Consider the following 11,795-nt stretch of genomic DNA (forward strand, 5'->3'; position numbering starts at 1 on the left):
ATTTAAATTTTGCTCATTCATTCATGCAATTATTTTTTAAAATTATTGAAAATTGAATTTCATATATAATATATATAATATTTCTTTCTTTAATAGAAAAGTGAAAAAATTGAAATAGTATAGATTAATTTATTAATTTAGTTACCAATTGTGTTTTCTTTTTTCTTTTTCTATACATCTTTCGGTCATGTAATTTTTGTTTAGTAACTTAATTTACATCGTTTTTCTCCTCTTTAAATTTCTAAATTATATTCTAATATTTTAAGAGTAAAGTTGAAATCATAATAAGGAGTAGTATCAAATCATTCGAGTTTATTTTAAATATTATTATTTTTATTTAATTTATATATATTATAATTTAAGTTACCATCATTATAAAAATTAAATATTTATATTATTTTTACTTTTTCAATAATAGTATTTATAAAATGTTATAAATTTTGTATCATTTTTTAATAATTTAATATAATATATTTTAATTAATACACATAATTAACCCGTGCATCGCATGAAAAAAAATTAGTTATAACCATAAATTTGTATTGTGTAAAATTGATTACTATATTGAAAATAAAAAAATTATAGCTTATGAAACAATAAGATTATTTAAATCTATCTAATTTGTCCCATCTGAACCGATCTCAACTGATCTGAATCCAAAAACATCGAAATTATTTGAATCTATACCTTGTTCGATCTTGATCTAAATCCAAAAAAATAAATTAGAGAAGGTTTAGGTTGAAAAAAATCTAAACTTAAAAAATTTAAATAAAAAATTATCACCCGAAATAATCTAAATCTAATAACCTGCTGGAAGCCATTCTCTAACACAAGTCGGACAAAATATTTTTATTTTATTAGTTAGTTATATTTTTAAAATTCATTTTTAAATATTGATTACTTAATTATGTAAAAAGAATCCCATCACAAATCTAAACTGTAATTTCTCCAAGCTCCCGTCTATTCCCATCACCACAACCATCATTTGGACCCATAAATCTAAAATCTCCCAATTCTTTATCTGTAGGGTTCCGTTCTTAGCTTCAAATTCGCAAATTTAGATCTCAACCACTCAAATCACTGAAAAAACAACCCAGCAAAATGTACGGATTCGAAGCTATGACGTTCAACATCCACGGCGGTTACCTGGAAGCGATCGTGAGAGGTCACCGGGCCGGTCTCTTAACCGCCGCCGATTACAACAATCTCTGCCAATGCGAGACCCTTGACGATATCAAGATGCACCTCTCCGCCACCGAATACGGTCCTTACCTCCAAAATGGTACATTTCTCAATTCCTTCCAATCTTCATGGCCTTTTCAATTTCGAATCTACTAAGTAATGCATTGATTTTTTATTGGATTGAATCTAAATTGATTCAATTATAACTTTATAGAGTTAATTTGAAGCACATATTGTTGATTTTTTAGTTGATAGAGGATCTGCTCTCTCTCTCTTTTTTTTTTTAATAATTTGATTATGCCGCTTGTTGATGCTTTGCAGAACCTTCACCATTGCATACGACTACTATTGTGGAGAAATGCACTCTTAAGCTCGTTGATGAGTATAAGCATATGCTATGCCAGGCTACCGAGCCATTGTCCACCTTCTTAGAGTATATCACGTATGTAAAGATTTGTCCTTTTTGTTTCTTTGTTTGAATTTATTGAGACATATTTAATATGGTCATGCATTTGATTTATTTCGGTATTATGATCTACCTTTGATTTAATTGCTTATTGGCAATGGCAGCTTTCTGTGTGAATTAGGTTGTTTTATAAAATGTTAGGTGTTAATTCAGTAGCATCAAAGTGCTGGTGGTTCTGAAGTGGAAGTATTAATTGTGCCCATCCGTACACTGCCATGAGGTTTTGTTATTTGCTTTGAAGTTAGAGGGGGGTTGTTTGTTTCCCTCATCTCTTGATCTGGTTAATCCGTATTAGGCTCAGGTGGAACATAGCTGCCCAAATGGTTGGGCTGCTTCAATATGTCTCCTGGGATGTATCTAGAACTCTGTTTAGATGTTGTGGAGATGCAGTTTTATTAACGGGTCCTTTTGGTAGTGACAACCAGCGAAAAATTAACATTTTGACTGCTTCATTCAGATATGGTCACATGATAGACAATGTTGTCTTGATTGTTACTGGAACCTTGCATGAGAGAGATGTTCAAGAGCTTTTGGAGAAATGCCATCCTTTGGGCATGTTTGATAGGTATTGTAACTCCTATAGAGAGACTGGATTATTATTATTATTATTATTAATATTATGCTCACTTTTCTTTTTCACTGCTTCAGCATTGCAACCCTGGCAGTTGCTCAGAACATGCGTGAACTCTATAGATTGGTTCTCGTTGACACTCCACTGGCTCCATACTTTTCTGAATGTATTACATCTGAGGTACATGGTTCTAACAACTTCTCTAATAATGTTTCACCAAATTTGATTGTCTGCCCGTCTGGCTCTCTCTCTGTATAAGCATCCATGTCAGACTGTTACCAACCCTGCTGAAGGAGTATTCTGTTGTTGAATGTTATCATTTCTATGACTTCGATTTTTGGAGTCATTTTCCTTTTCTCTCTCCTAGGACCTTGATGACATGAACATTGAAATTATGAGGAACACTCTCTACAAAGCATACCTTGAAGATTTTTACAAGTTTTGTCAGGTAAGGTCATTTTTCTTTTTTGAATATATCAGGTAAGGTTATAAGTACAGAAGAAAGATGGCATTTTATATTTGGCAATGCGGATTATTCTTATTTTGGACCTCCTTCTAACTTCAATGTGCTTTTTCCTATAGAAACTAGGCGGTGCAACTGCAGAGATAATGTCTGACCTCTTAGCCTTTGAAGCTGATAGGAGAGCTGTCAATATTACAATTAACAGGTATTGTTACTTATAGAAATCATTTACTTCCTAAAGTTTTTTAGTTTTACCCTCAATATTTTCTTACCAAGGATTTTCTAATAAACATGTTTGGTCTTGTTTACTTTTTGCAGCATTGGAACTGAACTTACTCGTGATGATCGTAGGAAATTATACTCTAATTTCGGTCTGCTGTAAGTTCTTTCTCCCAGGCCTGATCGTACCATTTTTACTTTTTGGTATAAGATAATTGTGGAGTGTCTTCTCTGACAATGCTGCTTCATGTTAAACAGTTATCCTTATGGTCACGAGGAACTTGCTGTCTGCGAAGATATTGACCAGGTGTGTTTCACACGTTATGCTTGCTTAAATGAAGTTACTTGTAGTTCTTAGTCTTTTACTTGGATTGCTTCTAGGTTCGTGGTGCAATGGAAAAATATCCTCCCTATCAATCGATTTTCTCTAAATTATCATATGGAGAAAGTCAAATGCTTGACAAAGCATTTTACGAGGAGGAAGTGAAAAGGCTTTGCTTAGCTTTCGAGCAACAGGTTTGTACTGGTTACCGTGCTCATCAATTCTTTTCATAACAGTTATCTAGTTTTCATGAAGTGAAAATATCCTCCCCACTTCTTTTCATGCATGAAATAAGGTCATTTAGTTTTCTCTGACTTGTTTTCTTGGACAATGACCTCCCCCCCCCCTGCAGTTCCATTACGGTGTTTTCTTTGCATACATGAGATTAAGGGAGCAGGAGATAAGGAACCTGATGTGGATCTCTGAATGTGTGGCTCAAAACCAAAAGTCTAGGGTTCATGACAGTGTGGTCTTTATATTTTAAATGATCCATCTGACCACCGAGCCGAAGTCGGTTAGGAATAATGAATGGTAATGTCTTTTACTTGATCAGCTGTACATTGTCTGTCCTCCCTCAAATTCTCCACCCATATTTTCATTTAAGTGGTGTGTTTAGCCGCTCTTTATCCCAACAATTTGTGTGCTGAGGAATAAATCCCTTCATATATTATTATATGTTTTCTTTGTTAATTGAGGATATATATGTTGTGTTCTTGAGCTTATTTTCAATCTTTTATTGAAGGAATTTCCAGGAAATTTCCCCTTCTACTATTGAGTTTCTAATTTTCAATTTTGTTATTTTGCTCTCTTTTTTCTTTCCTTAAAATGTAATAGTATGCTATTGTTTCATGAGCATTCTTGACATTTTGAATGTCAAGGAATAACACATATGACATGCATATTGTGTGTAGGTGCATTTTTGTTTATTTTTATATATAAATAAATTATTAAATAGGTTAAAATTTTAAACATGAATATGAGAGAAGGTCATGGATATGAAATACCTCATATTTAAATTATATTCGTATAATAAAATTATCAGATCTTTTGTATCATGTTTAAAAGTATAAAATTTTGTTCTAAAACACTATAAAAAGTCGTTCTGATTTTATTTTCTTTTCTTTTTGAATTGTTGGTATATACTATCAAATTGAGTTTTTTATTTGGAAATTTTTGGTAACTTATTTGTTTGCAAAAAAAAAAAATAGTTCGATTATTGTAATTATTTTTAATCAAATTGAGTTGCCATGAATTTAGATTCAATTATTTAAATAGTTGATTTTTCTTAACAGGTTTAATTCTCTCACGATGTATGAATTAAATGTTATACATTGAATGGGTATATAATTTTTTTTGAACGATTTCATTACATATTTTAATCATATTTGTTTTTTTAATATAATGCTTAGAATTACTTATAGTCTCTTTTCAATTTATAAATAGGAAGGCAATACGTTTCAGCACACTCGAATTTACATCCTCTTATATTGACAATAATGCAGATACTAATTGCAATGTAATCATCCTAAATTCTGTAGGAATTGAAAGGAGAGACCATAATGAGTAAAAAAATTACCGAAAAGAATTCTTTTATAAACTACTTCAGCACCAATAAAGAACTCCACAGTATAAATTTAATACAATAAGAGAAACATTCCTTTTTATCAAAACCATGCTACCCTTAATAAAAATTACAAAATACATTAATTTAATATGATAGCAGATTTATAACTTCGTCTCATGTTTTAGATAATATTAGCAAATACAACTAAGAGAGTTATATTAAAAAGAAGAGAGAAGAAGTAAACATAAAAGGCGAAAGAATACACTACCTTTTTATTTTTAAGGTTTTGGACATTTACCAATAAAGTTACAACAAAATATTATTATCCAATATATAATAAAATATTAGCAAAGGTGGAGTTTCATTGTCAATATATGATATACATATTTTCATATAAACATTTTTTATCATAATTTATTATTCATACTTGAAAATTTCAGTTCAACAAAGAAAAAGTACTTGAAATTTTCTGAAACACTCACTATGTGGATGGACAAATATATTTATGAAAAACTGATATACAAACAAATGAGGCTTTAATTGGAATAATTCGTTTTGAGTTCAAATCCTATCATGTATGTATTTTTTTTTTTGGAGTTTTATGAAAATATAAAAAGATAAAAACACTATCATGGTGATTCTTTTTTATAATTTTTCAAAAAATAATAGATTTTTTTTATAATTTTTCTACTAAGTTGTGATTCGATGGATGACAATAATTCAGTTAAACGCTTAAAAAAATTTAATTATTAAACATCTATGGTGCGTATAAAAAATTATGTAAAAATATATTTATTAAAATTTATATAAAAAATTTAGATTTGGATAAATTTGAAGACTTAAAAATCGTAATATTTTATGTTCAAATTTTATTATGAATTATTTTTATTTATTTTATATAAAAATATTTTTTTTAAAAACCTCCATGGTAATATAACATAGGTTTATGGTAAAAATATCATAGAAGTCCTTGTATTATGAATTGGATTGTAATTTGCCTCTTATATTAAAAAATTAGAAAAATTAGTCCATGTACATTAGAAAAAAAGTAAAAACTAATCATTCTGTTAAAAAATTACCATTAAATGATAACATGGAAGGTAATATTGAAGGCAAAATTAATTTTTATTTGAAAAATAAAACATAAAATCCAATGTAGTAGAAGTACTATGGAGGTCTCCATATTAGGAGTCGGATTGCATCTTGGACCATCTACTAAAAAGTGAGCAAATCGGTCCATATACATTAGATCAAATAGCAAATTAGTCCTTCTATTAAAAATTTCATCCATTTCTACTGTTAAATGTTAATGTGACTAGCAGAGCAATCAGAAAATGATATGTGGAGTGTCATGTACATCTCATGCTAACGTGGCAATCCTTAGACAAATTTTAAAAGTCCTAAAATTAAATAAAATTATTTTGAAATTATTAAGAATTGTAAGAAATTATTAAATTTTAATAAAAATATTTTAAAATTATTAAAAGTTACATTCAGAATTAATCTAGGCAAAACGAACTTAGACAAGTAATTATCTTAAGTTTATTTAGGAATAATTTCTTAAATAATTATTAAATGATTATAAAAAATTAGAAAAATTATTTTTAAAAGTTATTAAGAATTAGATTCTTAAGAATTTTTAAATATTTTTTTATGTTTTCTATAAAACCACATTAAAGTACAATAAATTAAACGTACTAGTATTTTAAAAATTGTTCAGTTTGTTTCACTAAAAATAATTTTCAAAAAATATATTCTGCATTTTCCTGTATTTGTTTTATGAATAACAACTTAGTCAACGGAAAATGATTTACAGGTTAACGGAAAGTAAATTATTTTTCCTGTAGAATGACTTACCTTTTGAAAAGTGTAAATCATTTTCTAGAAAAGAGCTCATTTATGTGTGTTTTTATTTTAATATAAAATTAATTTAAGTCAAATTTAATATTATAATAATAATTTTTATTTTTAAAAATATTTAAATTTAATAAAATACTAATATAAAATATTATAAGTTTTAATATTATTAAATGTAGATATTTAATTATTTATATCTACTCATATAATCAACTATTAATATAATTTATTATTTTAATAAATTATTTAATATTTAATTTTATTTTAATAATAAATTTTAAAAATAATAATTTTAAATAATATTCTTCATATTTTATTGAAAAATATTCAATATCAGTATTTAATAATAAATATTTATTACAATTATAAATATATTAATAATAATTTTTTATAGTATAAAGGTTAAAATATGCCTTAAGTCTATGTACTATTCATAAATTTACAATTTAGTCCTATACTTTTATTTTCAAGAATTTACACCCTTTACTTTTCAGATTTGAAAATCAAATCTAATTGTTAACTCAGCCCTCTATTCGCCTCTCCTCTTGCTCGCCTTCGCCTGCTTCAGATCGGTGGTTCCTGGCTTGCTGGTGCCAGCATCCACTGTTATTTGGTTTTAAACCTTTGAGCTTTGAACCAAAGGCTAAACGATAAAACAGAAACAAAATATGAAGAAGAATTGAAGAAGACAGGAAAAGAAATCTGAAAATGAAAAGTATAATGACTTTTTATTAAATAATAATATAAAACTTGGAAACTGAGAAGAGTTGGTAGTCCTGGTTAGAGGTGTCCATGGGCTGGGATGCCCGACTCGACCCGACGGCCCGTCCGAAATATAGGAGGGTTCGGGCAAAAATATAGGCCCAAAATATGGGTTTGGGCAAAAAATTAGGCCCGTAGAAAACGGGCCGGACCTTGGGCACCACTTTTTTGGCCTCGGCCCGGCCCGAATTTAATAAAAATATATTTTTTATTTTTATTTTTAATTTTAAAATATTTTTAAAATACTTTTATTTTTATTTTTTATTTTTAAAATTATTTTTTGGTGTTTATTAAAAAATAGGCCGGGCCGGGCACCACTTTTTTGGCCCCGGCACGAATTTAATAAAAATATATTTTATTTTTATTTTTTAATTTTAAAATACTTTTATTTTTATTTTTATTTTTATTTTTTCTAAAATTATTTTTTGGTGTTTATTAAAAAATGGGCCGGATCGGGCCAGACTCGAGCTTAGGATTTTATTCCTGGGCCAGGCCTGGACAAAATTCCAAGCCCATACCCGGGCCCATGGACACCTCTTGTCCTGGTGCAATTGCAATTGTTGAGGGCGAACCGGTCGAACCTCTAACCGGTTCGATCACCGGTCGGTTCTGAAAACATTTCTTATTAGAGCTTTCTAATGTTGCTTTTGGGTTCTTGAAAATTAACATTTTGATGGTTATATAGTTTTTGCCATTAAAGAACAACCTTACTGTGAAGTTGAAAGGGCCATAAATTCTACTTATTTTCTGGCCAAAAATAAAAAATTCTACTTATTTTCTCCAAAATTCGAAAAAAATGGCGCGGAGCCACCAGCTTCACAGCCGCAAACGACAACGACAGGGGCGGCGACAACAAAAATCACCGATTTGGACGAAGATTCATTGGCTCATTGCGCCACCTACCTCAGCCTACAGGACCTTTCAAACCTCGCCATGACCTCCAAATTTCTCAAGAAAATCGCTTACTCCGACTCCATCTGGCTCCACCGCTTCAGGTTTTTTTTTCCCTCTGAAAAATGTTTATATGATTCGCTTTCAGAAAAGACAAATTTCGATTGTAATTTAAAAAAAAACATAAAATTTAATATGAATCAATTATTTGCAGGCTCGAATTTCATTTTCTCTTATTTTTAAATAATTTTCGATTGAATATTCATAATTTATGTTTTTTTATTGAACTAGCCTGCGTTGGCCGCTAGAAATGCTATCCAGCTCTTCATCAGGAGTGAGGCAGGCGTATTTGGATTGGCGTACGGCGTTGCATCAGTTTAAATTTGCTGATCCTTTCGTCCTCGATTTATATACTGAAGCAAGGCATTTTGATCATATACTTCTTGATAAGAATGATATTATCTTTTCTCAAGTATGGCCATTTAGTTTTTGTTGTCGTGGTTTTTGATTATATGATGCTTTACATTTGAGCACCGTTGCAAAGCTTACTTAAGTTTGTTTGCCTAGGGTTCTATCATAAGAATGATGAAAACCGACAGCTTCTTGGGCGGTGGCTCACTTGTTAGGATGAGTGATCATAATGCAAGAATCACATGCATGAGGTGAGCAATATTTGATGGATATCCTTGTAGAATAAGCGGCATTGTCTTTATGATAGAGAGCATGGTGTTCTTGGTTGTAATCTGTCGATGTACTTGGTGATGTTTTTATTTTCAAGTTAGGCATACTTATTTACACTAGGCATCGGAAATGGTTATGCTCGTATGCAAAAGCTTGAGTTCCCTTTAATATGCCTTGTGTAATTGCTCTGCAGATTGTTTCCACTTAATGAAACTTCTTTAGTTCGGAGTGAGATACAAAGAGAAGAAAACGTTCTGGTAACCTCAAGTTGTGATCACTCAATTCGTCTATGGTGGAAGGTATTATCCTGAGCATTCCCTTGCTTTTCTCCGTTTTGACAGAGCTGTATTATTAACCTCAATTTATTCCTTGCATTACTTTGAGTAGAAGGGCATTCTCTTGGTTGTTCATTATCATCAATTTATCATTTCTTTTGTGCTTGTATTATGAATAGGATGTAAGCTATCTTTCTTAGCCTCTGTTCTCGTTGAACGTCCTGGTTGCATGCTTTGTTTGTAGGGCGCTTGTCATCGGTGCTTTAGAGGTCATAATGGTGCTGTTTCCACCTTGTCAGATAAATTATTAGGTGCTGGTGGCGTCAAAGTGTTGGCAAGTGGTGGGGAAGATGGCACTGTTCGCCTCTGGTCCCTTAGCTCTAGTGGAAAACGTGGCCAACAAGCTTTAAAGGCTACACTTTATGGGCATCAGAAACCTGTTTCATTGATGTCAGTTGCAGGGTATGAATCTGTTTCTTCAAGAATACTTGGTCTTTTTATCCCTTGTTCAATTAAGAAAGAACTTTATCGAAGTCTGAGCTTTATAGTCTTTACATTTGATTATATTTTCTTTAGTTATAATCAATAGTTGATTTTGCCTATCATTTTCCAGGCACAAACCTTCCCTTTTGGTGACTATGTCAAGGGATTCTAAGGTATCTTGTTCGGCTTTCTTCTTGAGCATTCACTTCTTAACACCACCCGAGTTTTACTTTCATGTTTGTACTCGTATATTTCTCAACAGTTGGGGTTCACAGGTGAGAGTTTGGGATACGAATACATCATCAGCTGTTCGTTCTTCTTGTTGCGTGGGAATGACTTCCTTGCCGGGTGCACCTGTGGACATGAAATGCAATGAGGCATTGCTCTACATTGCAGCTGGTTCCTCTGTTGTGGTAGTTGATTTGAGGACAATGCGAAAGGTTAACACTGTAGCAATATGCCAACCAAAACTTTACTCCTTTGCAATTATGCGCTCCAAATCTTTAATTTGTACCGGTGGATTTGGCAAGTAAGACCTTTTTCCTTGTTATGAATCCTTTCCTTTAATTTTCCGTTTGTCATGGTATGATTGTTTGGTAGGTAAAGAAAGTATGAATGAGATTGTTTTTACACTTTATCGAGATAATGCCTAGCCGACATTTTAGGTAAAGGATTTTGCATGTTGGCATTGTGAGATCCATTTTGAAAAGGAAAATGGAGGTAAATGTTCCGTGGAAGTCCTTATACTAGGAGTTAGATTACATTTTGTCTCCTCTATTCAAAAAATGGGTAAATTAGTTCCTATAAGTTAAATCAAAGAGCAAACTAGTCATTTTGTTAAAAATTTCATCTAGTTTTATTATTAAAAACTGGTCATTGTACGTTAGCATGATGTACACGTGGCACGTCACATGTCACTGTTTGGTTATTTCAACAGCCACATTAGTTTTAAACAGTTCTAATGGATGAATTTTTTTTAATAGAAAGAACTAATTTGCTCTTTAGTTTAACGTACAGGGTTTAATGAACTAATTTGCTCTCTAGTTTAATGTACAGGGTTTAATTTGTTCATTTTTTGAGTAACTACTGGGGCTTCAATGGTATTTTTACCGCAAAATGGATGGTTATGTTGACTTCTATTCATGCTAAATAGGTTTTTTTTTTCCTGATTTTTGTTTTCCATTTGTTGAAAGCCGATTTTAATTTGAACTTAAGGTTGTTTTATCTCCGGTTTTGAAACTAATACTCGAAATTCTACACTGGATTCACAGAGCATTGCTTTGGGATATCAGGAGAAGCCAAGAGGCATCAAAACCAAAAGCGGTTACAGAGTTGGATGGTCATATGGGTTCAGTGTCACTATTACATATGGATCCTTATAAAATAGGTACTGGAGGGCTGGGAGATAACTTTGTTAATGCTTGGGAGATTGACACTGGCAAACAAACAAACTCTTTGCTTTGTAATCGTCCAGAGCTTGGAAATACCAATATCGGATGTTCGGCCATGGCTGTGAATGCATGCAGAATCGCTACTGCTAGTTATGGTGAAAGTCAGGGACTTGTCAGTTTCCGGGATTTCTCCGGTGCAGTTCGTCCGACTTCTTCAAAATGCAATGATGACGAAGAAGAAGCGGATGTTTGGAAATTTTGGGGTACACAAACATATAGTGATTCAGACGGCTCTAATGAATGATTGCCTTGCATCTCTCTTCTTTAAACATAACATTGGTTTATGCAGATGATTATAAGGTTAACAGTGAGATGCTTTATTGGGGCATATGTCTATGTAGTTTTATGAAATTAAAAAGAAACTCGAGGCATTTCTTTGTTGATTTGCTCTAATGGACACTTTTTATTAATATTCTAAATCAAATAGAAATTTGAGCTTTAAAATTAAATAAGTCAACCAATGGTTAAATTCTTGTAGTTTTGAAATTTGTGATTAATATTTACCTTTTAATGCTTAATGAAAGCGCTCAAAAAAATTAAATAAATGAACAAGTTAAATGAAATGAAAATTGAATTACTCAAATTAGTTAGTTTAAATTTAATTAAGT

At 31.3% G+C, this 11,795-nt stretch overlaps 2 protein-coding genes across 4 annotated transcripts; both read left to right on the plus strand.

Annotated features, from left to right (window-relative positions):
• The first annotated feature begins 834 nt into the window (after nucleotides 1-834).
• Nucleotides 835-3,945, plus strand: LOC107892336 (V-type proton ATPase subunit d2). Its single transcript, XM_016817398.2, has 10 exons — nucleotides 835-1,282; nucleotides 1,504-1,624; nucleotides 2,106-2,213; nucleotides 2,297-2,399; nucleotides 2,587-2,667; nucleotides 2,802-2,887; nucleotides 3,001-3,060; nucleotides 3,160-3,208; nucleotides 3,283-3,417; nucleotides 3,576-3,945. Exons 1-10 carry the CDS (start codon nucleotides 1,102-1,104, stop codon nucleotides 3,705-3,707), a joined length of 1,056 nt encoding a protein of 351 aa, XP_016672887.2. The 5' UTR covers nucleotides 835-1,101; the 3' UTR covers nucleotides 3,708-3,945.
• A 4,114-nt stretch (nucleotides 3,946-8,059) lies between these two features.
• On the plus strand, nucleotides 8,060-11,570 carry LOC107892773 (TAF5-like RNA polymerase II p300/CBP-associated factor-associated factor 65 kDa subunit 5L). 3 transcript variants are annotated; one of them, XM_041101636.1, is made up of 8 exons: nucleotides 8,060-8,401; nucleotides 8,589-8,769; nucleotides 8,865-8,959; nucleotides 9,172-9,277; nucleotides 9,498-9,715; nucleotides 9,867-9,909; nucleotides 10,012-10,176; nucleotides 11,008-11,570. In XM_041101636.1, the coding sequence occupies exons 1-8, from the start codon at nucleotides 8,340-8,342 to the stop codon at nucleotides 11,116-11,118; spliced, it is 981 nt and encodes a 326-aa protein (XP_040957570.1). In that variant the 5' UTR covers nucleotides 8,060-8,339; the 3' UTR covers nucleotides 11,119-11,570. The 3 variants fall into 3 exon arrangements, with proteins under 3 accessions (XP_040957570.1, XP_016673313.2, XP_040957569.1); XM_016817824.2 differs by having other exon boundaries at nucleotides 8,061-8,401; nucleotides 10,012-10,265; XM_041101635.1 differs by lacking the exon at nucleotides 8,060-8,401 and having other exon boundaries at nucleotides 8,631-8,769; nucleotides 8,852-8,959; nucleotides 10,012-10,265.
• The last annotated feature ends 225 nt before the right edge of the window (nucleotides 11,571-11,795 follow it).

This window comes from Gossypium hirsutum, chromosome D09, assembly GCF_007990345.1.
Source record: "Gossypium hirsutum isolate 1008001.06 chromosome D09, Gossypium_hirsutum_v2.1, whole genome shotgun sequence".
NCBI classification, from domain to species: domain Eukaryota; kingdom Viridiplantae; phylum Streptophyta; class Magnoliopsida; order Malvales; family Malvaceae; genus Gossypium; species Gossypium hirsutum.